The sequence below is a fragment of the Glycine soja genome, chromosome 15 (assembly GCF_004193775.1).
Source record: "Glycine soja cultivar W05 chromosome 15, ASM419377v2, whole genome shotgun sequence".
NCBI lineage: Eukaryota > Viridiplantae > Streptophyta > Magnoliopsida > Fabales > Fabaceae > Glycine > Glycine soja.
Window position 1 is genome coordinate 16309236 of NC_041016.1, and position 26816 is coordinate 16336051.

The window sequence follows — 26816 nt, forward strand, 5'->3', positions numbered from 1 at the left end:
AATTCAAAAGTCATAACCGTTCAAAATATAACTGTGTATTCAATTACCAATGAAAATTTTCCGAAAAAGCTTTTTGAAAATACATATCTCTTCAAAGCATTTTGAAAAGGTACGAAGGGCCTATATATATGTGTGTCTGACATAAAAAAGTAAGAGATATTCCAAGAGAACTTCATTGTCAAATGCTTTCTCAACAACTCTTGGGCAAACACTTGCAAATCTATTGAAAGTTTATCCAGGAACTTCAAATTGTATTATCCACTCTAAAGGAGAGCAATCTTTCTGTTCTTCTCAAAAAGTCAATTGTAATCAAGAGACTGGTTGTTTCTTGAATTATGAGTTTCTTGAACACAAGGGAAAGAGATTCATTGGGTGTTCAGAAGTTGTAAAAAGGATTTTTACAAAGATAGTGGAAAATCTCAAGTGGGTTGTTTGAGGACTAGACGTAGGCAAGGGAAGTGGTTGAACGAGTATAAATCGAGTTTGCATTTCTCTCTTCCCTTATCTCATTTATGTTATTGCTATCAATTTTTCCTTTTATGTTTAAAGAACATTTTTAAATTGATTGCTTCTTCTTCTTCTGCATTCTGAGCCTTTCATTTAGAAGGGGATTAAAAGTGTGTTAGTGAGACTTAATTCACCAACCGTCTTAAGTTATTGAGGCCACTTGTCCAACAATTTTTTTGCTGATGTCGGCCAATGATTTTTTTTGCCGTTGTCATCCAGGTTTTTTCAGTTGATGCAACCTATTTGATGTCGACCGAAAAATAGTCTTGGTTGATGTAGGTTTTAAAACATCACTAATTATGGTCAGGCAAAACAATCATACTTAAAATTATAAATATTTTGTATTTTTACATTATTAAAAATTGAAAAATATTTTTTTAATTTATATTTCAAAATTAGATTGTGTTTGTTTTCTATAAAGTTTAATATTAAAATTTCATCTATTTAAAATATAAAATTGAAAATTTGCATGTGGAGAAAATTGAATTGTCTTATCCAAATAAAAACTTTAAAATTGAAGAAATTTGAATTGATTTATCCAAACAAAGCATGTAAAAAATAAATGAAATTAAAATCAAAGCAAGTTAAATTCTAAACATTTCAAATTCCTTAGAATTTCAAAATTTCTAATCCAAACAAAAGGTAACGTCACACACTAGAAATAATTTTATAAATAGACATTTTGGTTCCTGACTTTTGACCCTTTTTGCAGTCCCTATCTTTTTGAAATGTTAAAAATAGTCCCTATCTTTGCATAAGTTTTACAAAATAGTCATTGCCATTAAATTTGAAAGTAACGTCGTTAGTGAGGTACATTATTGGCAATTTTAATCCCACATAGACTATCCAACGTGACAAATTATCTCAGATTGTGACACGTAGACTGGACTTTGATACAAAATTTAAAAAGTTGTCCAATATTTTCTTCTTCACTTGCTTCTTCTTCCTCAAATTAGGGTTTCTAAAGCTTCTCTCCTCTCAATTCCAACATGGTGGAGTCTTAAGTGTGTGTTTCTCCCTAGTCTTATTTGTTCCCCTCGCTCCATCTTTTTCCTCTCCTCACTTCATCTTTTTTCCTAGTGGGCTTTGATTTCTCCATGTCTGCAAGTGACAGTTCTTCTACATTTTCTGGTAGAATCATTCGTCGTTGCCACCATGGAAGACGTACAGCTATTCTAACTGCAAGAACAAGGAGAAACCCAAGAAGAAAACTAAGTTTCTAATCCTTCTTCTGTCACAAGAGAATCAATGATAGTGACTAATTTGAACTTACAAATTGAAGCATTGCAGAAGAAAATGAGAAATTTAGCAAACATTGTGTTGTTAGGTTTTTCAATTTTAATTATAATGTTAGTTTTAGGGGAAATATATTTTAGGAAAAATTTGTAGTAACATCTTTTGATATTATAAGTGTTGTTTTGCTGAAGAAATATTGTGAATGAAGTTCCTCAAGGTTTTGTTGCTACTGTCAATTACTTTGCAGTTCCTCAAGTTTTTCAGTTGAAATTTGATTTGGGTCTATCTACTGTCAATTACTTTGCAGAACAATAGAGTGATTCTCAACATGATCAAATATCATATAATTGGTTATACTTTTCTGGTGTTGATTGCATACATTTAAAGCATAATTATCTAAAAAATCTATATAAGTCATTAAATTATCCTAAAATCATTACCATGGAAGAAGCCTACAAATTGGTTGAAGAAATGATAAAACTAAAGCAAACCATCCACCAGAGAGCAATTATAAAAGTGTCTCACTTTAGATTTAGCATTTGTGATAGTTTCAGATATCTTGGTAGACTCATCCTGTGCTATGGCCAGTGATTCCTTGCACGCAGTCTCTTTTTTTCCAATGCCTTCTTTTCTGCTTCACATCGTTCCAATTCTCTCTTGATACTTTCAACGATCTTTTTGCTGACATATTTTTTTGCTTTTAGTAATGGTCATTCCTTGTTCTCTCTAATTCAAAGTTCAAATACCAGCTCCAAAACAATGTGTAAATTACAAGAGAAAGAGAATAATAGGACATTAAATCATGTGATTATTTTTCAAACACTACAAGCTGCTTTAAGGTTTAACAGTGATCCTGGTCCATATGAATAGTTCCTTACTATTATGGAAATTGTACAAATGCAGAGAAAATTGCTAGCACGAATTCCTCCAAAGTCTGCATAAAAGCTCCAACACCTGAGCAGAAAACTACTAGCAAATTTCATTTGACACTTCCTAAACCAAAGAACCAACATGACACGACCATAATTTCATTTCAGACTAAAGCATATGATGCGCACACGCACCACTGCATGCTAGTTAAGTACCATAAGCTTTCACACCATAAACCAAAATACTTAAGCTTTCATAGATAAGTACCATAATGTTTAGGTCATTCAAGCTTTCAAATGTAATAATCCCGACTCACGTCAGCTGACAAATATTTCCAGCATACTTTGACAAAAAAAAAACTCCATTTGATATCAGCCGAAAAATAGTCTTGGTTGATGTTGAATTTAAAACATCACCAATTATGGTCAGACAAAACAATCCTAGTTAAAATTATCAATATTTTGTATTTTTCAATTATTAAAAATTAAAAAATATTTTTTAATTAATATTTCAAAATTAGATTGTGTTTGTTTTCTATAAAGTTTAATATTAAAATTTCATCGATTTAAAATATAAAAATGAAATTTTGCATATGTAAAAAATTGAACTGCCTTATCTAAACAAATAATTTAAAATTCAAGAAATTTGAATTAATATATCCAAACAAAGCATCTGAAAAATAAAATAAATTAAAATCAAAACAATTTAAATTATACGCATTTAAAATTCTCTAAAATTTTAAAATTTCTAATCCAAACAAAAGGTAACTCCACACACTAGAAATAATTTTATAAATTGAAACTCAAAACAAATATTTTCATAAGTAAATTCAAACTATCTTCAAAATATTAAATTTCAGAAATGATTATTTTTTTGAAAGAAAATAACTATCTATTTTTAAGCCTTAATTTATCCTTATATGACGGCAAATGTCCTTTTTCTAAAAAATAAAAAATAAAAATCCTGTATCTCATCTTATTGTTGCGTGCTTTACAAGCTAACAGAGAAACTATAAATAAGCCTAACACAACATTGGCAACAAAAACCAACGTTTGATTAAGAAAATAGAAGCCTTATTTTGCTCTGTGTTCTTTCTCTCAACAATCGTTCCAACAAATCAAGCTACGTTTCTACCACTCAGGTTTGTTTCTCCGAACGCGAAAATCTAATACTTCTTTTAGGGTTTGTGATGGATGATCTACGAGAATCTATGTTCTATCCGACTTCATTTATCTCAGTGAAGCTTAGGGTTCCTTTCAATTTATTTATTTCGGGGTTTTCATAAGGATCGGCAATACCCTAATTTGGGGTTTGGGCAGAGTCTCTATTGACGTTGCTGATCAGGGTTAAATTATTGGTCTTTGATCCAAGTCTTCAATGGGTTTTGATCTGGATGTTGTTGATCTTCCTCGATCAACATAGTTTTGTTGCCGTTCATCACTTGCTTTACGATTGTTATTTTGGGAATGGAAAATTTGGGAGCCAAAAGGTTTTGGGTTTTGGATGAAGAATTAAGTCTATGGCTGGGATTTAATCATTGAGTTAATGACTGAAAGCATGAGCCATGGAGAATTTTATTGATAGGATACAGTACCTGATCTGGGATGTCATTACAATGCCATGCTTGTTTTTTAGAATATCATGGATACAAAGTTTGCACGAAGGACTGAGCGCATTGGTAGTACAACATGCTCTTATTGGAGAGCTGGAAGATGTAACAGGAATCCTTGCAGATTTTTGCACATAGAGACACCATCTCCCCCTGCTGCTTGTGGTTATGGCAATACTGCATATAGCAACGGAAAAAAGCCCCATTCCTCCTCTGAGAATACCCCGAAATATGGTTCAAAGAAAGCATTGCTTGGAGATAATGGAGATAGAGGAGATGCAACAAGGGTTGCTAAGGCTTTCAAGAAATCATCACCAAGGATATGTAAATACTGGATCAACAACAATTGTGTACATGGTGAACAATGCCTGTATCTGCATTCATGGTTTCGTGGTGATGGGTTTTCCACAGTAACGAAACTTCATGAACATAAGAAGGTACTTGACTCTTGAACCTCCATTTAGTATTTAACACACCGAAATTATATTTCAAGTTCTTTCATAGTTCATTTTTAGCATAATGATTAAATCAAAATTGATATCTGACTTAATAATCGACTAATGTTTTAACAATTATTGATTACAGTCATAGAGTTTTATAATCTAACTATATGCTAGAATAACGGAATAAGTTTTTTTTTGAAAAAGCATTCTCTTCCCTTGTTTCCTAGGAAATGCTAAAATTTGTGAGCCTCTGCATCATGTTAATATTTTTGTTAGTAGTTAAATTAAAGCTTTTGACATCAGGTTATCACTGGCATCGCACTTCCTGTTGGATCCGACAAACTTTATTCTGGCAGCACTGATGGGACAGTTAGGATATGGGACTGCCATACTGGTCAATGTGCTAAAGTCATCAATCTTGGTGCTGAGGTTACCTCTTTGATCAGTGAGGGGTCATGGATTTTTGTTGGTCTGCAAAATGCTGTCAAGGTAAGCTCTTATCTGTCATTGTTTTGTTTTGATGTATGATAATGTCTAATCATAGGAGTAGTACATGCAAACTGATTATGTGGCTGTGGTTGTTGTGAAGGCTTGGAATATCCAGACCATGTCAGAGTTTACTCTTGATGGACCCAAAGGCCGAGTCCGTGCCATGACTGTTGGCAACAATACACTCTTTGCTGGTGCAGAGGTAACTAACCATGTTATTAATATTGTCCAATAATATTCCCCTAACCGAATTCTTTTTTTCTGGGGTGAGTTAAAATTTGTTTTATTTAAAATTTCAGGATGGTGTCATTTTTGCTTGGAGAGGAAGCTCTAAAGCCGATTCTCCTTTTGAACTGGTTGCGTCACTCACTGGCCACACTAAAGCAGTGCTTTGTCTGGCGGTTGGATGCAAGATGCTGTACTCCGGGTCCATGGACCAAAGCATAAAGGTATGTCTGCTGTTGAGGATTCTATTTTTCTTTATTAACATGAGAATTTTTTCTGAGAAAAGGATATGTAATTTTCTTTGAACTGTCCTATAACGACCGGATGTTGTTATTTTGTCTTCTTCAGGTCTGGGACATGGATACATTACAGTGTACAATGACACTAAATGATCATACTGACGTAGTCCCATCCCTTATCTGTTGGGATCAATATCTGTTGTCAAGTTCATCTGACCGCACAATTAAGGTCTGGGCTTGCATTGAAGCAGGATCTTTGGAAGTGATATATACACACACCGAAGAAAATGTAAGCGTTGACTTAATCTTATGTGTTGAAATATCATTTGGTGTTATTTTCATGTGTAAGAAGTCAAGCTGATATTTCTTATAATGCTGACGAGTTGGTCAATCTCCTAAGTTGATGATTTTTTTATATTACAGGGTGTTGTTTCACTTTTTGGGATGCCTGATGCAGAGGGAAAGCCAATATTATTTTCCTCGTGCAGAGACAATTCAGTTCACATGTATGAATTGCCATCGTAAGTAAATCTAAATTATTCACGTTTCTTTTTGTTACTGTACCTCCGTCATGGTAATATTTCTTATTTTTTTGTTGAATCCTCTGATGATGTTTTTTCAACAGATTTTCAGAGAGGGGACGTTTATTTGCCAAGAAAGATGTGGCATTAATTGAGTTAGGTCCTGGTGGCCTCTTCTTCACTGGAGATGAGAGTGGTTTGCTGATGGTGTGGAAATGGTTGGAGGTACCCAAGGTGGCATCCTCTTGACATGTGTTTCCTTTCAACATTGGAGTTGTATTATCCCATCTATTTCCTCTTGAAGTAGATGGCGATAAGGATGAATTTATTTGTCTGAGCAGTAAATTCACTATAAAAACAATTGTATTGAAATTGACAATTTTATAGAAATACCAATTTCATTCTTTTGTATTCTTCCCAGCAGATGTAATGTTCTCCTGCTTTGATAAATATATTACTATTGTAAGTAACATGGTTTGTAATGAAGTCCGTTTTCAAATTCTTTCCATCATTATCAAAGAATACATTTTTGGAATCCAAATATAAGTTCGACCCAAAATATAGTTTTTCTTACTTGTTAAAAATCGTTATTGTAATTCAATTATTTTGGCATTACTGCTATTGTAATTCAATACATATATTTTGGAGGAGTGTGGGGGCGTGGGTGTCATCATCTACACCTGAGCCTTCATCATAATCTCCATCTGTCTAGACAACATCTTCATCTTTTGTTCAAGAGAAGAACCAGATGAATTAACTTCCACCTAACTGATGAACCCTAGAGGATCTCCTGTCACCCATGCCATTGTAAGCATTAGTGGCCTATAGTTGTGGAAAGAAAACAGCAAGGGGAAATTGAGACTCCATATAAAGCAGTGGTTTTTCAGTTACAATATAGACTTTTTCTAGTAATTCTGTCCGGGTGTTAATGATTGAAATGAATTTGTATTAACATAGCAGGATCTTGTGATATTCTTTGAACCATTGTACCTTGTGGCCCAGTTTCTTTGGAAAGTTACCATGTCATATTCATATTACTATGTCAAAATATTGTTTCACTCCTCAGAAGCTTAGACGAGGGAACAAGTAGAGAAACAGCCGTGTAGAGCTGCCTAGCTCAGTTTACGTTCAGAAAATTATTTAAACATTCTATATGTTTCTTGTTATTATCCCGTGAATATAAAAATTAAACCAAGAAAAATATTGCACTGCAAATAAGCATGTCTTCATAGTTTTACTATACACTTTTGGAAGCTTCAAGTTCTCAATTTTGTTTGTTGGGTTATAGAAAGCTTTGGAAAGCTTGATTTTTCTTCTTATTATTCCGAGAATATGAAAACAATGGAGGAAAGATATTGCATAGCTAAAAACGTATGTCGTCCTAAGTATAGTATACACGTTGAAAGCTGCTGGTGCTTGAAGTTTTTGTAACGTACAAACTTTACAGTGTCATATTCGAGTGAACTTCATTTTAGTTCTCATATATATTTTTATAGAAACATCATGCGTACGTGGTATTAGTATTTTCTAATAGACGATTATCACATCATCCGTTAATAATGACAAGGACCAGAATCGTAAAATAATAAATAGTGACAACAACGATAATAAAATAATTTATCAAAATTAAAATTATAATGTAACTACATAAGTTAAATATGAACAAAATTATAATAACATTCTTAAGATTTGGTCAAATTACATAAATATTTTTGTTTTTTTTTGTAACTCTGGGACAAATCTCTTCTTATTGTTTGAAAAAATATTACACGGATTCTTCATTCTACTTAACACACCCTCCTTTGAATCAAGGCTAAAATGCATTTTTTGGTCATTCCATTTTATTAATTATGGGATTTTATTTCCCTTATTTAATCAGACATTTAAATATTTTAACCTTTTGTGATATTTTTTAGTTTACTAGGTGCACTATTCTGATCCCGTTTTAAATTTAGACTCCCCAAGCACTATAATTATAGAATTTAAGAAATAAATATATTTGAAACGAAATTATAAGCAACTTTCATGGAAGAAAATAACATGAATTATAAATTCAGTAGTGTGTTTGCATGGAGCAATTCAACAGGAGAATTCATTTTTTCAAAGAATTTTAAAGAATTCATGATAAAATGTCTTGTTTGGATAGAATATTTGAAATGAGATTTAATTTTAGGTATGAATCAATTTGATTGACTAAAACAGTGAGATTTTAAATTCTCTAAAAAATTATAGAATTTGAAATTCTTTTTTCGGAGATGCTCACTCTAACTCACGACGTTCTTGCTCGCGACTGATTCTCGCTCAACACTCGCAACTACGGGTGACCAAATTTTTTACGGTCGACAACAACATAAGTTATTTTTCACTGACGTTGGCAGAGGATTTTTCGGTCAGACTTTTTTTGTATCATGTCAACCTAAGCTATTTTTTGCCGATATCGACTAAGATTTTTTTTAGATGATGTTGGTTAGGGTTATTTTCTCACTGACGTCATTCATGGGAATTTTTTGCTGACGTCGGCCAAGGATTTTTTTGGCCGTTGTCATCCAGGTTTTTTCAGTTGATGTCGACAAATGCTTTTTTACCCGATGTTGACTAGATTTTTTCTACTGACATCGGTCATGGCTAACTTTTCAGCCAACGTCAACTACGTTTTCCAGCCAACATTAGCCAAAGTTATTTTTTAGCCAATATTGGGCAGGATTATTTTTCAGCCGATGTTAGCTAGGGTGTTGTCATACACTAGTTTCCTCTGGGGAGCATTTTTTGTCGGCATGTGACATCTGTTTGACCACTTCAAAATGTTTAATACCCATTGCCATGAGATCCGTAAAGTTTCGGGACCTTTCGGAAAGAAAACAGCCAAAAACACAAAAGTGGGGGGTGAACTTATCAAACATAGGGGTGCACTCAAGAAACTTCATCCAGAACATTCTAGAAGGGGGGTGAACTTATAAATTATGGGGTGCATTCAGAAATCTTTCTCAAGAAGCCTCTTGGCGGCAACCACCTCCGTTTATTTAAACAATGGCGTTTGGGGCATCAGGGGCATCCGTAATGCTTCCGTAAAATTTCCAAAAACCTTGGGTTAGCATATTTCACTTAATATTGGTGAAAGGGAAGAGAAAAAAGAGGAAAATCAAGTCCAAAATGCTTCTATAAGGCTTCCATAACTTTTCTGTAAAGTACGAAAAGGGGGGTGAACTTAGTAATTGAGTGCGCTCAGAAATCTTCCTCAAGAAGCCTCTGGGCGGCAAGCACCTCCCCATTTCTCCTATAAATAGGGGGAGGAGGTTGAGTTTCAAGGGTCCCTGACCTCTATGCTAAGCATTTCAGCAGTTTTGGGTGAAAAAAAAATGTGTTTCCATGAAGAAAATCCAAACCGAGGTGCTTCCGTAACACTTCTAAGACGTTTTCGTGAGCAAATCCATGAAGATTTTCCGTCGTTCTTCACCGTTCTTCGTTCGTTCTTCGGTCTTCAACTGATAAGTGTTCGAATCTGAGACTTTCAATTCATTTCTTATTTTGTTTGCTTTCATCTTCATCTCGTTCACTTTCGATTTTCTTTTCTTCCGTTTTTAACGAGCTTTAACCGATCGTTTAAGCCGCTATCTCGCCTAATAAAATGAATTTCAACCGATCATTTGTGTTGTAATCTCGTTTAATCACCGTTAAAATAAAATCCAGCCGATCGTTCATGTTGTAACCTCGGTTAAATAAAAAAATGCAAAATAATAAAAAAATAATCAAAATATCTTGAAAAAAAATATAATAAAATAATCAAAATATCTTGAAAAAAATAATAATAAAATAATCAAAATATCTTTGAATAATGTAATCAAAAAAATCAATCGCAATTGAGGATACGTAGGAGCAAAAGCCCCGTTCAAAAGTATAAAATCAACCCATAACATTACCGCTTTTGCAAGAACTACATAGGTCTGAGTTCCTCATCGCAATTGAGGATACGTAAGAGCAAAAGCCCCGCTTTTGTCGACCATCCCAAGAGATCGTTAATGGTCCAACGCCTTAACGTTTCTCTCCTTTAAAAAAACAAGAGATCGTTAATGTTGGATCGAGTGGCCTCAGAATAATTAAGAAAGGGGAGTTGAATTAATGATTAATGTGTCTTGACTAATTAAAATTTATCCTTCTTAATATTACTAGATTCAATTAGGCTTTACTACTAAGTTATGATAAAGTAAAGAACAGAAACAATAACTTAGACAAAAGTAAAGCGGAAATAAAAAGTACATAACGGAAATTAAAGAGTGTAGGAAAGAAGAAACCAAACACAAGATTTATACTGGTTCGGCAACAACCCGTGCCTACGTCCAGTCCCCAAGCAACCACTGATTCTTGAGATTTCTAATAACCTTGTAAAATCCTTTACAAGCAAAGATCCACAAGGGATGTACCGTCCATTGTTCTCTTTGAACAACCCAGTGGATGTACGCTCCACTTGAACTGATCCACAAGAGATGTACCCTCTCTTGTTCTCAGTATCACAACCCAAGTAGATGTACGCTCTACTTGTACCACAAAGGATGTACGCTCCAATGTGTTAAGACAAAGAATTCTTAGGCTGTTAGTCCCTTGAATCTTTGTAAAGGGAAACAAAAGATATCTCAGGCGGTTAGTCCTTTGAAATCTTTTGTTTAAAGGGAAAGGGAAGAATCAAAAGAATTCTCAAGCGGCTACTCCTTTGAATCTTTTGTCAAGAGGGAGAAGGGAGAATCAAAAGAATTCTCTGGCGGTTAGTCCTTTGAATCTTTTGGCAAGAGGGAGAAGGAAGAAAAGATAGCACACTTTTGTTTTCTACAGAATTTCCACTTGCAGAAAAAAAAAGTTTTGAAACAAAGTTTAGAAAGCTTTTTGGCAAAGAAAAAGCAATGGCAATGGTTAGAGAAAGATTGTGAAAAAGAATTGCTTGGAAGAATATCATACATATGTTAAACGTATGCAAAAGTCATGCTTTTATAGACTCTTCATGTCTGGTCAAAGAAACCATTGGAAAAGTTGTGACTTTAGAGAAAACCATGTTAAGAGTTATAACTCTTAACTTTTTCTTCAAAACTGTTCACCGGTAATCGATTACCACAAAGGTGTAATTGATTACACAATGTGTTTTATGAAAAGTTGTGACTCTTCACAATTGGATTTGAATTCCAACGTTCAGATTCACTTGTAATCGATTACTAATATAGTGTAATCGATTACACTATTTGAAAATCATTTTCGAACGTTATAAATCATTTGAAAACCAAACTGGTCACTGGTAATCGATTGCTAGAGAGTAATCACTCTGGTAACTTAGAAAATTTGAGAAAATTCTTTTGTAAAACAAAACTGTGCTATTTGGTTTTTGAAAAAATCTTTTAATACTTATCCTATATGAAGTCTTGACTTGTTGCTTCCTGATTTCTTTTCTTGAATCTTGAATCTTGGATTGGATTCTTGATGCTTGATCTTGAAGTCTTGAATCAATCACTTGGGCTTTTGGCATCATCAAAATTGCTTGGTTCATCATCATGAAACTTGCTTCTACAATCTCTCCCTTTTTGATGATGACAAACCTGAAATCAAGAAACACATGCAAGCTCTATCTTCTAATCGATCACTCACATAATTCTCCCCCTTTGTTTTTGAGTTTAAGCTTTACTTGAAATTAAGTTATTTAATTATATGAGTTCTTGATTTAATCCCAACTTTCTCTTCGCCTTTGGCATCAACAAAAAGCCAAAGTGCGTATAGAGACATAAAATCATACATTCATCCATAATCATCCAAGCAAGGAAGACAATAATGCATACATAAACTAAGCAAGTATGATAATAATTCATTCATAAACTATAATGTCAGATAATTTAGAGAGTCATCCAAGATAACTTAATTAAAACAACTAAATTAGAAAGTAACATACTAATAAGTGTTTCAAAACATAGCCAAATACACGGCTAGAAATCAAAATACTAATAATAATAGTAATGTCTAAACTGATGGTGGTGGTGGAGGTAAATCAAGCCAATCACGAATGATGGTGACATCTTCTTCAACCTTTGCAATCCTTGAGTTCATCTCCTCGAATCGTGTGTCCACTTGACGTTCCAAGGAGTCAAACCTCTCACCAACATAGGTTTGAAGTCCATCAAACCTGTCCAAAATACTCTGAAGGAGAGAAGAGTCTCCTTCAACCGGTTAGTGTCTTTCATCATCATTTGGTTGAGCACCATTTTTTACCAAAGAGCCATCACGCTCTTTGCGGTAACCAAAGGAGGAAACCACAACAGCACCGATCAAGAAAGATCTCTTGATTGGAACATAAGGTTCAGAATCAATAGGGGTGTTAAAATGTTGATGGAACAAAGTAACTAAGTGAGGATAGGGCAAAGGAGCATTTAATCGCAATGCCTTAAGCATGCGATACCAGACTAGATGTGCCCAATCAATTTGTCAGCCGGTATGAAAGGCCCACATTACTATTAGATCTTCTTCAGAAACATGTGCAAGGTTTGAAGATCTGGGGAGTAAGATACAGACAATTAGATAATGGAGGATGCAGCTTTCAGGAACCAATGAACCGGCAAACAGCCTTCCGATCATATCCGCTTGGTTGGTGCAAACCAACCGACGGGCATCATGCACAGAAAATCAAACTTCCAATCATCATCCAGTGCACCTTCAAATGGTACACCGTCACTAGACAATTGGGTCAAATCATAAAAGAGGGATTGGTCAATGACCATCTTTATCCCATAGACCTTAGAAATCAAGGTACTTTCTTGAATTTCATGGTTAGAATAAAAGGCTTTTACCAATTCAGAATACACAGGCAGTTTTAAAGACATAAAGGGAATGAGATTTGAGTTATGAAATGCTTGAATGCATTTGAAACTCTCATCAGAAAAGAAATCCATATCTATGAACTTAGGGTCAATGATAGAACGAGAGGAGAAGAGGTTAGTGTATCGTGTACGTTGTTCTTCCGATGAGAACAATGAGGAGGAGGAAATGGAGGAAGGAATTGGAGTATCCTGAGCCTTAGAGTGTCGTTGGCTTCTACTCGAAGAACATTTGCACTTCTTTGATGGTTCTTCCATTTGAGAGACTTATTCGAAATTTCAATCAGTTGAAATGAAAGAGAATGAAAAAAGATGAATTTTGGGCTTTGTGGGACGTGATTTGGATAAGAAATGAGTTAGTTATGGCAGAAAGAAAATTTGGGAATAAGGGTTTCGCGAGAAAGACGAAGTTGCAGTTTCGTGAATTCTTAAATTTGAATTTATAAGCATCAGGGACGTGTTGTAATTGATTACATTTTTTTGTAATCGATTACACTTAGTGTGCCTTGTTATAATCGATTACACATTGTGGTGATCGATTACCAGAGAGCATTTTAGGAGAACTAAGTGTTGAATGAATTCATAGGGTGAACAGATTTGAAAGGGGGTCAAAATACTTTATATCTAAAAACTCTTATACGAAAATATATATATATATATATATATATATATATATATATATATATATATATATATATATATATTACATAATAGATTTTTGAAAAAGCTTTATGAATAACTTTTAAGCAAGTAATTCACATATCATACTAAAAATCATGCAAGAATCATAGGCACTACCAAGTATTTGTTTTAATAATAAACTTCATGCTTCGAGAAAGAAAATAACTCAATCAAACATATAAGCACATACTTATAATAGCAATCAATTAAGACAAACAAATAAAATTTTGTTAGTCATCATATAAACAAGTTAATTGAAAGGAAAGTTTCAACCAACTTAATTTAAAAGAGAATGATTTTGATGTTACCTTTTTCATGATTTAAGTGCTTAGATCTTCAAAGATGGAAGTCAGACTTTTGCTTTTTGCTTAATCTTCTTGAGAGATGTTCTCATCAATCTCATAGTCCTTGGATAGAAGGTTGATCTCCTTCTCCGAACCATCGGATGAGTCATTGTCATCCCAAGCAATATATGCCTTCTTGGATCTTCTTTCTTCATGACTTTTCTTCTCTGGCCATGATTCATTTGTGGGGCAGTGTGCCTTTATGTATGTGACCGGGTCGATTACACTTATAGCATTTAAGTGTTGGGGAACCTTCTTGAGATCTCTTCCCATTGTCAAAGTTATGGCGTCTCTCCATTCTTCTATGTTGGATCGAGTGGTCTCAGAATAATTAAGAAGGGGGGGTTGAATTAATTATTCCTAAACATTTACTAATTAAAAAATTACTCTTCTAAGGCTTTTACTATGTTGTTAAGTGAATAAAGAGTAGAAGATAAACTTAACCAAAAGTAAAAGCAGAAATTAAAATGCACAGCGGAAAGTAAAACAGTAAGGAAGAAGGAGACAAACACACAAAAGTTTTTATACTGGTTCGGCAATAACCCGTGCCTACATCCAGTCCCCAAGCGACCTGTGGTCCTTGAGATTTCTTTCAACCTTGTAAAAATCATTTTACAAGCAAAGATCCACAAGGGATGTACCCTCCCTTGTTCTCTTTGAACCTCGTGGATGTACCCTCCACTAGAACTGATCCACAAGAGATATACCCTCTCTTGTTCTCACTCAACAACCCAAGTAGATGTACCCTCTACTTGTACCACAAAGGATGTACCCTCCAATGTGTTAAGACAAAGATCTCAGGCGGTTAAACCTTTGATACTTTGTGAATGGGGATACAAAAGAATTCTCAGGCGGTTAGTCCTTTGAACACTTTTGTATAAGGGAATGGGAAGAATCAAAAGAATTCTCAGACTGTGTCATTTTGAATTCTTTGACAAAGGAGAAAGGAGACACAAAAGAATTCAGACGGTTAGTCCTTTGTTCTTTTGGGAAAGGGAGAAGAGAGACACAAAAAGAATTTAGGCGGTTAGTCCTTGGCCAATTCTTTTTGGCAAAGGGAGAAGAGATGAAAAGAATGAATAGCACAAGTTTTCAAGGTTTAGAAAACCAGAAAACTTTGGAAAGCTTTTGGCACAAAGAAGAAGATGAAGTTCACAAAGATTCAAGGCTTGTAAAGGATTGTAATGAATTGATTGGATTGATAGAAAGATTGATTGAAAATGCAAAACAAAGCCTTGCTTTTATAGACTCTTCATGTCTGGTCAAGAGAACCATTTAGAAGAGTTATGACTTTTAGAAAAACTTAAAACCAATTTGAAAAAGTCAAAATCCATTTGAAGAGTTACATCTTTTGATTTATTCAGAAATAATCACTGGTAATCGATTACCAAATCAGTGTAGTCGATTACACAAAGCTTTTATGTGAAAGGATGTGACTCTTCACATTTGAATTTGAATTTCAACGTTCAAAGGCACTAGTAATCGATTACCAAAACATTGTAATCGATTACAACTTTTTTGAAATCAATTGGAACGTTGTAAATTCATTTGAAAACTTTTTCAAATTCATTTTGCTACTAGTAATTGATTACAACAATCTGGTAATCAATTACCAGAGAGTAAAAACTCTTTGGTAAACTTGTTTTGAGAAAAATCCATGTGCTACTCCGTTTTTGAAAAAAACCATTTCATACTTATCTTGATTAAGTCTTCTCTTGATTCTTGAATCTTGAGTCTTGAATCTTGATCTTGATTCTTGAAGCTTGATCCATGAATCTTGATTCTTGAATTCAACTTTCCTCTTAAATCTTGAAGTGTTCTTCAACTTTTCCTCTTGAGTCTTGAAGTGTTCTTCAACTTTCCTCTTGAATCTTGAAGTCTTCTTGATTCTATCTTGAATATCTTGAACTCATTCTTTGATTGACCATTGAGCTTTTTGTCATCACCTTTGTCATCATCTTTTGTTATCATCAAAACATCTTTGAATCACTCTTGATTCATCATGAAGCTTTGCTTTTACATTCTATTTTTGATGAATTTCTGAAACTTCTTCACAAAGAGTGAGAAGTCTTCTTCATCATCAGATTCTTCTTCTTCTTCTTCTTCTTCTTCTTCTTCTTCTTCTTCTTCTTGCATTGAGGAGGAGGCTTTGAGTGCTATGCTTTTTTTTCCTTTTGTCGGTCTCTTCATTTTGGTTGAGACGTTGAAGTTCCATTTTTATGTTCCTGCAGTTTGCCAAAAAGAGTGGCAAGAGACATAGAAGAAAGATCTTTAATTTCAGAAATGGCAGTTACCTTGGGCTACCATTCCCTACTTAAGCATCTCAAAACTTTATTAGGAAAGGTTTTTCCTAAGGAGGCAAGGTGATTGGCTATGTGTGTGAATCTTTTCTGCATGCTTTGGATGTTCTCATTAGTGTTCATCCTAAATAATTCATATTCATGTGTAAGGGTATTGACTCTAGATCTTTTCACATCAGTGGTGCCTTCATGTGTAAGTTGGAGAGTATCCCACATCTCCTTTGCATTTGAACAGTTTGACACTTTAAAATATTCATTTATTCCTAGGGCAGAAGTGATTATGTTTTTGGCTTTAAGATTATATTGGAATCTTCTTCTATCCTCTTCAGTCCATTTATCTATAGGTTTTTCTGTTGTTGTGCTTGTACTTGCATCTACTATGGTGGGTACATCGATTCTTGAGATTTGCAATAACCTTGTAAAATACTTTACAAGCAAAGATCCACAAGGGATGTACCCTCCCTTGTTCTCTTTGAACAACAAAGTGGATGTACACTCCACTTGAACTGATCCACAAGAGATGTACCCTCTCTTGTTCTCAATATCACAACCCAAGTAAATGTACGCTCTACTTGTACCACAAAGGATGTACGCTCCAATGTGTTAAGACAAAGAATTCTTAGGCGGTTAAAAGTAGCACACTCTTGTTTTCGACAAAATTTCCACTAGCAGAAAAAATGAAGTTTAGAAAGCTTTTTGGCAAAGAAAAAGCAATGGGCAATGGTTAGAGATAGATTGTGAAAAATAATTGTTTGGAAGAATATCATACATATGTTAAATGTGTGCTAAAGTCATGCTTTTATAGACTCTTCATGTCTAGTCAAAGAAACCATTGGAAGAGTTGTGACTTTAGAGAAAACCATGTTAAGGGTTATAACTCTTAACTTTTTCTTCAAAACTGTTCACTGGTAATCGATTACCACAAAGGTGTAATCGATTGCAAAATGTATTTTATGAAAAATTGTGACTCTTCACAATTGGATTTGAATTTCAACGTTCAGATTCACTTGGAATCGATTACTAATATAGTGTAATCGATTACACTATTTGAAAATCATTTTGGAACGTTGTAAAACATTTGAAAATATTTTGAAAACCAATCTGGTCATTGGTAATCGATTACTGCCAACTGGTAATCGATTACCAGAGTGTAATCACTCTGGTATTTTAGAAAATTTGAGAAAATTCTTTTGTAAAACAAAACTGTGCTATTTGATTTTTGAAAAAACATATTTTAATACTTATCCTATATGAAGTCTTGACTTGTTGCTTCTTGATTTCTTCTCTTGAATCTTGGATTGGATTCTTGATGCTTGATCTTGAAGTCTTGAATTAATCATTTGGGCTTTTGGCATCATCAAAATTGTTTGGTTCATCATCATGAAGCTTGCTTCTACATAAGCATCTCTTCATGGCATCGTAATGGACGTATCGTTCCTGCATTTGTCTCTTATCATTTCATGCATTGCATTTTGCATAAGTCATTTATTCACCATGCATCTGCATCTAACATGTTTTTTGTACACCTTCTATTTTCATGTTCGCTCATGCATGATCCTTGCATTTTCCTCTGCAAAACAAAGAAAGTCACAATAAAGCTCAAACAATGCATCATTCGCATACATCCGTGCTTTTCATTGGTTGCATTGCTCATTGCATTCTTTCCAAGAAAACCAAACTTTAATCATTGTTATCATAAGGGAAAAACGCACTTTATGATACCCTTACTGAACGCATGCTAGAGCTGGAGTAATGGCTGAAGTAGACGAGGTGCAATAGGGTTGAAGGCCGACATGGAGGCCATGAAAGAAGAGATGGCCACAATGATGAAGGCCATGATGAGCATGAAGAAGATAATTGAGGTCAATGCGACTACAGTTGCCGCTATTAGCGCTGTTTCTGGGGTGGACCCGACTCCCCCATCTGGCCTCAACCAAATAAATCATCTAACCGCGGATACGGGAGACCCCCATTTTCTGCAAGCCTAGAACAAGCAGGTTTTCCCCCCATTTTGTGACCGCAGGTTTTATCAGTTTCTGGGCTGCATGCCCTCACCTTTAGAGGGCTACACGCCCTCGCCTTCAGAGGACTGCATGTCCTCGCCTTCATGGGATTGCACGTCCTCGTCTTCAGAGGATTGTACATCCTCGCCTTTAGAGGACTACACGTCCTCGCCTTCAGAGGGCTACACGTCCTCGCCTTCAGAGGGCTGTACATCCTCCCCTTCAGAGAGTTACACGTCATTGCCTTCAGAGGGCTGCATGCCCTCTCCTTCAAAGGGCTACACGCCCTTGCCTTCAGAGGACTACACGTCCTCACCTTCAGAGGAGTACACGTCCTCCCCTTCAGAGGGCTACAGGTCCTCGCCTTCAAAGGACTACAGGTCCCTTGCCTTTAGAGGACTTCATGTCCTCACCTTCAGAGGACTACACGTCCTCACCTTCAGAGGACTACATGTCCTCGCCTTCAGAGGACTACACATCCTCACCTTCAGAGGACTACACGTCCTCCCCTTCAGAGGGCTACACGCCCTCACCTTCAGAGGACTACACCTCTTCGCCTTCAAAGGGCTAAACGTCCTCGCCTTCAGAGGACTACACGTCCTCGCCTTCATAGGGCTACACGCCCTCGCCTTCAGGGGGCTACACATCCTCACCTTCAGAGGACTACATGTCCTCGCCTTCATAGGGCTACACGCCCTCGCCTTCAGGGGGCTACACGTCCTCACCTTCAGAGGACTACACACCATCGCCTTTAGAGGACTACACATCTTCACCTTCAAAGGGCTACACGCCCTCGCCTTCAGAGGACTACACATCCTCGCCTTCATAGGGCTACACGCCCTCGCCTTCAGGGGGCTACACGCCCTCGCCTTCAGGGGGCTACACGTCCTCACCTTCAGAGGACTACACACCCTCACCTTCAGAGGACTACACGTCCTCGCCTTCAGAGGACTACACGTCCTCGCTTTTAGAGGGCTCCACATCTGCGCCTTCAGAGAACTCAAGGTCCTCTGCCCTTAATGCTTAATTGAGGGTTGCGCTCCCGGGTGAGGGGCTAGTTGTTTACTTTTATCAGTTCTTGGGCCACCCCCTGATATTGGAGGGTGACCAACTGTGCAAGCACAACCAGAGGAGGAGACTATCGCACAACTACTATGCATACCGGGGCAAGATTTCACCCAGCCGCTGCAAGGAGACGAGCGTGGATCGTGTGCATCAAAATATGGATGATGTTGCTACTTAGCAACCTTCTTACCAGCGACCACCACTCCGATCTCCCCCTACCGAAGTGTCAGCTGGTTTATTGATCAATCTTTGTTCTTTTCATTGACAAAATTACCCAGTGAAGGTGTTCCTTTTGAGGGCACCATTGTTGATGACTGGAAGTTTGATTATTCTAGTCATGATGCTCGGTGTATGGTCTGCAATGACCAGGCTGATATGACCGGCAAATTACTTGTTGGGTCATTAACCTTTGATTGTCGCATCATGCACTATATTATTGTTCGTATTTTACTTTTCCGTTCTTCTAACCTTGCTCAAGCCTTCGAGGAGGATTTGATTCTTATGTGGGCTTTTCTTACCAGTCGTCAGATCGACTGGGCTCACTTGCTTCGGTACCGGATGCATAAGGCATTACGGGCCAATGCACCTCTCTCTTATCCTCACCTCGTCACCCTTTTTCTTCATCATTTCAAAATTCCTTTGGAAGATGAACCATTTGTTCAAGGAAAAAGGTCTTTTGCTATTGGTGCTGGTGCGGTTATCTTGTTTGGTTATCGTAAGGATGATGATGGTCAGTGGGTTCGAAAACATGACTTACCTCAGCCAATCCCTGACGAACGTACTCTTTCTCCTCCACCGCAAAGGGTTGATTCCTCTTCACTTCTGAACGATGTTCTCTCTGAACTCCACAGTCTTCGAGCTTTTGTGGGTGACCGATTTGATGCTATGGATACTCCCCTGGATGCCATGGATGCTCACTTCGATGGGATGGATACGAGGATTACTCGACTTGAGGACGATATGAGCTTCATTAGGCGTTGCTTCGATCCACCAGCCAACCCTTAGTTATCTCTACTATCTTAAGTAGTTATTTATTTCAGTTGTGTATTTTGGCTTTTTGTTGCTTTAGTTATGGTTCTCTTGGACTTTTACCATTGTGTTGGATATTTCTAGACTTTGTGTTTGATTATTTCTAGACTTTGAATTGGTTAATTAAGACTTGTGTGGATTATTCTCTGGATTGATTTAGTTTATGAATGACTTGTGCTTTGTTTAGATATTTACTTAGTTTTTTTCATTAACCATTTTTGGCTTTTTGATGTTGCCAAAGGGGGAGAGAACAAGGGTAAGATTTATAAACTTAGGCATAAATTCCAAAAGTTAGGGGGAGTAAGGGTTGTGTGAACGCATTATCAATTGTATGTAGTTTATCTTGATTTCAGGATATTGTCATCATCAAAAAGGAGGAGATTGTATAAGCAAATATATCATGAAGTTTTGATGATGCCAAAGAAACGCGCTTCTTATGGTTGATCCAAGACAAGACTCCAAGAAATCCAATATAAATGTTGAAGTTAGTCCTTAAGAGTCTTAGAAAGCTTTCACTAATTGATGATGCAAAGATTTGGCCAAAGGATGCTTGTTTGAAATTTTAAAATATGGTATTTACTCTCTGGTAATCGATTACCAGAGGATGTAATCGATTATCAGTGGCCAAAACGCTTTCTGAAATGTTTTTAAATATTTTTGAAAGCATGTAATCGATTACACAATTCTTTTAATCAATTACCAGCAGTTGAAACTGTTTATAACAGCTATTAAAAATTTGAATTCAAAATTTAAAGCCTGTAATCGATTACACAATGCTTGTAATCGATTACCAGGAGGAATTTTCGAAAATAACTCTCAAGAGTCACATCTGTTCAAGAGTTTTTTTAATAGCTTTCAAAGGCCTATAAATAGGTGACTTGGGACACGAATTTCCTTAGAGTTTTTCTACACAAAGAGTCTCATCCTCTCAAAAACAAAATTGTCTTATCCTCTAAAACATTCCTTGGCCAAAACACTTGCAAATTCAATAAGGAATCATTGAGTGATCTTCATTATATCATTTTTCTCTTAAAAGAGATAATTCTTCTTCTTCCTTTTCTTATTCACGAGAATTGATTAAGAGACCAAGGGTCTCTTGTTGTAAGGTTATCTGAACACAAAGGAAGAGTTGTCCTTGTATGGTTCAGACATTGTAAAAGGAATTTTATAAGATAGTTGAAATCTCAAGCGGGTTGCTTGGAGACTGGACGTTGACACAAGGCGTGGCCGAACCAGTATAAACTAACTGAGTTTGCACTTTCTCTTCCCTTAAACTTCTTTTATTTATTGTTTTTTTGTCTTTTGCAATAAAGAAGTTTATTTTAAATTGTCTTGTTAAGTAATTCATAATAAGGGTACATTGAGAATTTTAAAATGGAGAGTTAAAATTTTAATTAGGGAAATAGTTTTTGATATCTTAATTCAATCTCACTTCTTAAGATATCTGAGGTCACTTGCCTAACAGACAAATATTTCCGGCATACTTTGACAAAAAAATCCCAGTTGATATTAGTCAAAAAATAGTCTTGGTTGATGTCAATTTTAAAGCATCACCGATTGTGGTCAGACAAAACAACCATAGTTAAAATTATAAATATTTTGTATTTTTAAATTATTAAAAATTGAAAAATATTTTTTAATTAATATTTCAAAATTAGATTGTGTTTGTTTTCTATAAAGTTTAATATTAAAATTTCATCTATTTAAAATATAAAATTGAAATTTTGCATATGGAGAAAATTAAATTGCGTTATCAAAACAAAGAATTTAAAATTGAAGAAGTATGAATTGATTTATCTAAACAAAGCATTTAAAAAATAAAAGAAATTAAAATCAAAACAAGTTAAATTCTAGACATTCCAAAATCCCTAGAATTTTAAAATTTTTAATCCAAACAAAAGGTAACTTCACACACTAGAAATAATTTTATAAATTGAAACTCAACAAATATTTTCATAAGTAAATTCAAACTATCTTCAAAATATTAAATTTCAGAAATAATTATTTTTTTGAAAGAAAATAACTATCTTTTTTTAAGCCTTAATTTTTCCTTATATGACTGCAAATGTCTTTTTATAAAAAAAAAACAAAAAAAAAATCCTATATCTCATCTTATTGTTGCGTGCTTTACAAGCTAACAGAGAAACTATAAATAAGCACACAACATTGGCAACATACACCAACGATTGATTAAGAAAATAGAAGCCTTATTTTGCTCTCTGTTCTTTCTCTCTGTTCTTTCTCTCAACAATCGTTCCAACAAATCAAGAGAGTTGAATTCTGAAGCTTTTGCTACGTTTCTACCACTCAGGTTTGTTTCTCCGAACGCGAAAATCTAATACTTCTTTTAGGGTTTGTGATGGATGATCTGCGAGAATCTATGTTCTATCCAACTTCATTTATCTCAGTGAAGTTTTCTGCGCTTCCACGATGCAAATATAGGGTTTCGCGTTTAGGGTTCCTTTCAATTTATTTATTATCGTAGTTTTCATAAGGATCGGCGATACCATAATTTGGGGTTTTGGGAGAGTCTCTATTGACGTTGCTGATCAGGGTTAAATTATTGGTCTTTGATCCAAGTCTTCAATGGGTTTTGATATTGATGTTGTTGATCTTCCTCGATCAACATAGTTTTGTTGCTGTTCATCACTTGCTTTACGATTGTTATTTTGGGAATGGAAAATTTGGGAGCCAAAAGGTTTTGGGTTTTGGATGAAGAATTAAGTCTATGGCTGGGATTCAATCATTGAGTTAATGACTGAAAGCATGAGCCATGGAGAATTTTATTGATAGGATACAGTACCTGATCTGGGATGTCATTACAATGCCATGTTTGTTTTTTAGAATATCATGGATACAAAGTTTGCACGAAGAACTGAGCGCATTGGTAGAACAACATGCTCTTATAGGAGAGCTGGAAAATGTAACAGAAATCCATGCAGATTTTTGCACATAGAGACACCATCTCCACCTGCTGCTTGTGGTTATGGCAATACTGCATATAGCTACGGAAAAAAGCCCCATTCCTCCTCTGAGAATACCCCGAAATATGGTTCAAAGAAAGCATTGCTTGGAGATAATGGAGATAGAGGAGATGCAACAAGGGTTGCTAAGGCTTTCAAGAAATCATCACCAAGGATATGTAAATACTGGATCAACAACAATTGTGTACATGGTGAACAATGCCTGTATCTGCATTCATGGTTTCGTGGTGATGGGTTTTCCACAGTAACGAAACTTCAAGAACATAAGAAGGTACTTGACTCTTGAACCTCCATTTAGTATTTAACACACCAAAATTATATTTAAAGTTCTTTCATAGTTCATTTTTAGCATAATGATTAAATCAAAATTGATATCTGACTTAATAATTGACTAATGTTTTAACAATTATTGATTACAGTCATAGAGTTTTATAATGTAACTATATGCTAGAATAACGGAATAAGTGTTTTTTGAAAAAGCATTCTCTTCTCTAGTTTCCTAGGAAATGCTAGAATTTGTGAGCCTCCGCATCATGTTAATATTTTTTGTAGTAGTTAAATTAAAGCTTTTGACAACAGGTTATCACTGGCATCGCACTTCCTGTTGGATCCGACAAACTTTATTCTGGCAGCACTGATGGGACAGTTAGGATATGGGACTGCCATACTGGTCAATGTGCTAAAGTCATCAATCTTGGTGCTGAGGTTACCTCTTTGATCAGTGAGGGGTCATGGATTTTTGTTGGTCTGCAAAATGCTGTCAAGGTAAGCTCTTATCTGTCATTGTTTTGTTTTGATGTATGATAATGTCTAATCATAGGAGTAGTACATGCAAACTGATTATGTGGCTGTGGTTGTTGTGAAGGCTTGGAATATCCAGACCATGTTAGAGTTTACTCTTGATGGACCCAAAGGCCGAGTCCGTGCCATGACTGTTGGCAACAATACACTCTTTGCTGGTGCAGAGGTAACTAACCATGTTATTAATATTGTCCAATGATATTCCCCTAACCGAATTCTTTTTTTCTGCGGTGAGTTAAAATTTGTTTTATTTAAAATTTCAGGATGGTGTCATTTTTGCTTGGAGAGGAAGCTCTAAAGCCGATTCTCCTTTTGAACTGGTTGCGTCACTCACTGGCCACACTAAAGCAGTGGTTTGTCTGGCGGTTGGATGCAAGATGCTGTACTCCGGGTCCATGGACCAAAGCATAAAGGTATGTCTGTTGTTGAGGATTCTATTTTTCTTTATTAACATGAGAATTTTTTCTGAGAAAAGGATATGTAATTTTCTTTGAACTGTCCTATAACGACCGGATGTTGTTATTTTGTCTTCTTCAGGTCTGGGACATGGATACATTACAGTGTACAATGACACTAAATGATCATACTGACGCAGTCACATCCCTTATCTGTTGGGATCAATATCTGTTGTCAAGTTCATCTGACCGCACAATTAAAGTCTGGGCTTGCATTGAAGCAGGATCTTTGGAAGTGATATATACACACACCGAAGAAAATGTAAGCGTTGACTTAATCTTATGTGTTGAAATATCATTTGGTTTTATTTTCATGTGTAAGAAGTCAAGCTGATATTTCTTATATTGCTGACGAGTTGGTCAATCTCCTAAGTTGATGATTTTTTTATATTACAGGGTGTTGTTTCACTTTTTGGGATGCCTGATGCAGAGGGAAAGCCAATATTATTTTCCTCGTGCAGAGACAATTCAGTTCACATGTATGAATTGCCATCGTAAGTAAATCTAAATTATTCACGTTTCTTTTTCTTACTGTACCTCCGTCATGGTAATATTTCTTATTTTTTTGTTGCATCCTCTGATGATGTTTTTTCAACAGATTTTCAGAGAGGGGACGTTTATTTGCCAAGAAAGATGTGGCATTGATTGAGTTAGGTCCTGGTGGCCTCTTCTTCACTGGAGATGAGAGTGGTTTGCTGATGGTGTGGAAATGGTTGGAGGTACCCAAGGTGGCATCCTCTTGACATGTTTCCTTTCAACGTTGGAGTTGTATTATCCCATCTATTTCCTCTTGAAGCAGATGGTGATAAGGATGAATTTATTTGTCTGAGCCGTAAATTCACTGTAAAAACAATTGTATAGAAATTGACAATTTTATAGAAATACCAATTTCATTCTTTTATATTCTTCCCAGCAGATGTAATCTTCTCCTGCTTTGATAAATATATTACTATTGTAAGTAACATGGTTTGTAATGAAGTCTGTTTTCAAATTGTTTCCATCATTATCAAAGAATACATATTTGGAGTCCAAATATAAGTTCGACCCAAAATATAGTTTTTCTTACTTGTTAAAAATCGTTATTGTAATTCAATTATTTTGGCATTACTGTTATTGTAATTCAATACATATATTTTGGAGGAGTGTGGGGGCGTGGGTGTCATCATCTACACCTGAGCCTTCATCATAATCTCCATCTGTCTGGACAACATCTTCATCTTTTGTTCAAGAGAAGAACCAGATGAATTAACTTCCACCTACCTGATGAACCCTAGAGGATCTCCTGTCACCCATGCCATTGTAAGCATTAGAGGCCTATAGTTGTGGAAAGAAAACAGGAAGGGGAAATTGAGACTCCATATAAAGCAGTGGTTTTTCAGTTACAATGTAGACTGTTTCCAGTAATTCTGTCCGGGTGTTAATGATTGAAATGAATTTGTATTAACATAGCAGGATCTTGTGATATTCTTTGAACCATTGTCCCTTGTGGCCCAGTTTCTTTGGAAAGTTACCATGTCATATTCATATTATTATGTCAAAATATTGTTTCACTCCTGAGAAGCTTAGACGAGGGAGCAAGTAGAGAAACAGCCGTGTAGAGCTGCCTAGCTCAGTTTACGTTCAGAAAATTATTTTAAACCTTCTATATGTTTCTTGTTATTATCCCATGAATATAAAAATTAAACCAAGAAAAATATTGCACTGCAAATAAGCATGTCTTCATAGTTTTACTATACACTTTTGGAAGCTTCAAGTTCTCAATTTTGTTTGATGGGTTATAGAAAGCTTTGGAAAGCTTGATTTTTCTTCTTATTATTCCGAGAATATGAAAGCAATGGAACAAAGATATTGCATAGCTAAAAACGTATGTCGTCCTAAGTATACTATACACGTTGAAAGCTGCTGGTGCTTGAAGTTTTTGTAACGTAAAAACTTTACACTGTCATATTCGAGTGAACTTCATTTTAGTTCTCATATATATTTTTATAGAAACATCATGCGTACGTGGTATTAGTATTTTCTAACAGACGATTATCACATAATCCGTTAATAGTGACAAGGACCAGAATCCTAAAATAATTTATCAAAATTAAAATTATAATGTATACTATATAAGTTAAATATGAACAAAATTATAATAACATTTTTAAGATTTGGTCAAATTATACAAATA

General features: G+C 35.5%; 2 protein-coding genes across 2 annotated transcripts; both read left to right on the forward strand.

Annotated features, from left to right (window-relative positions):
- The first annotated feature begins 3665 nt into the window (after nucleotides 1-3665).
- Nucleotides 3666-6674, forward strand: LOC114387199 (zinc finger CCCH domain-containing protein 48-like). The gene is made up of 8 exons (XM_028347342.1): nucleotides 3666-3754; nucleotides 4249-4659; nucleotides 4969-5154; nucleotides 5255-5356; nucleotides 5454-5603; nucleotides 5728-5907; nucleotides 6042-6139; nucleotides 6244-6674. Exons 2-8 carry the CDS (start codon nucleotides 4255-4257, stop codon nucleotides 6386-6388), a joined length of 1266 nt encoding a protein of 421 aa, XP_028203143.1. The 5' UTR covers nucleotides 3666-3754; nucleotides 4249-4254; the 3' UTR covers nucleotides 6389-6674.
- Nucleotides 6675-22605: 15931 nt separating this feature from the next.
- On the forward strand, nucleotides 22606-25632 carry LOC114387294 (zinc finger CCCH domain-containing protein 48-like). The gene is made up of 7 exons (XM_028347450.1): nucleotides 22606-23658; nucleotides 23967-24152; nucleotides 24253-24354; nucleotides 24452-24601; nucleotides 24726-24905; nucleotides 25040-25137; nucleotides 25242-25632. Exons 1-7 carry the CDS (start codon nucleotides 23254-23256, stop codon nucleotides 25384-25386), a joined length of 1266 nt encoding a protein of 421 aa, XP_028203251.1. The 5' UTR covers nucleotides 22606-23253; the 3' UTR covers nucleotides 25387-25632.
- Nucleotides 25633-26816: the final 1184 nt, after the last annotated feature.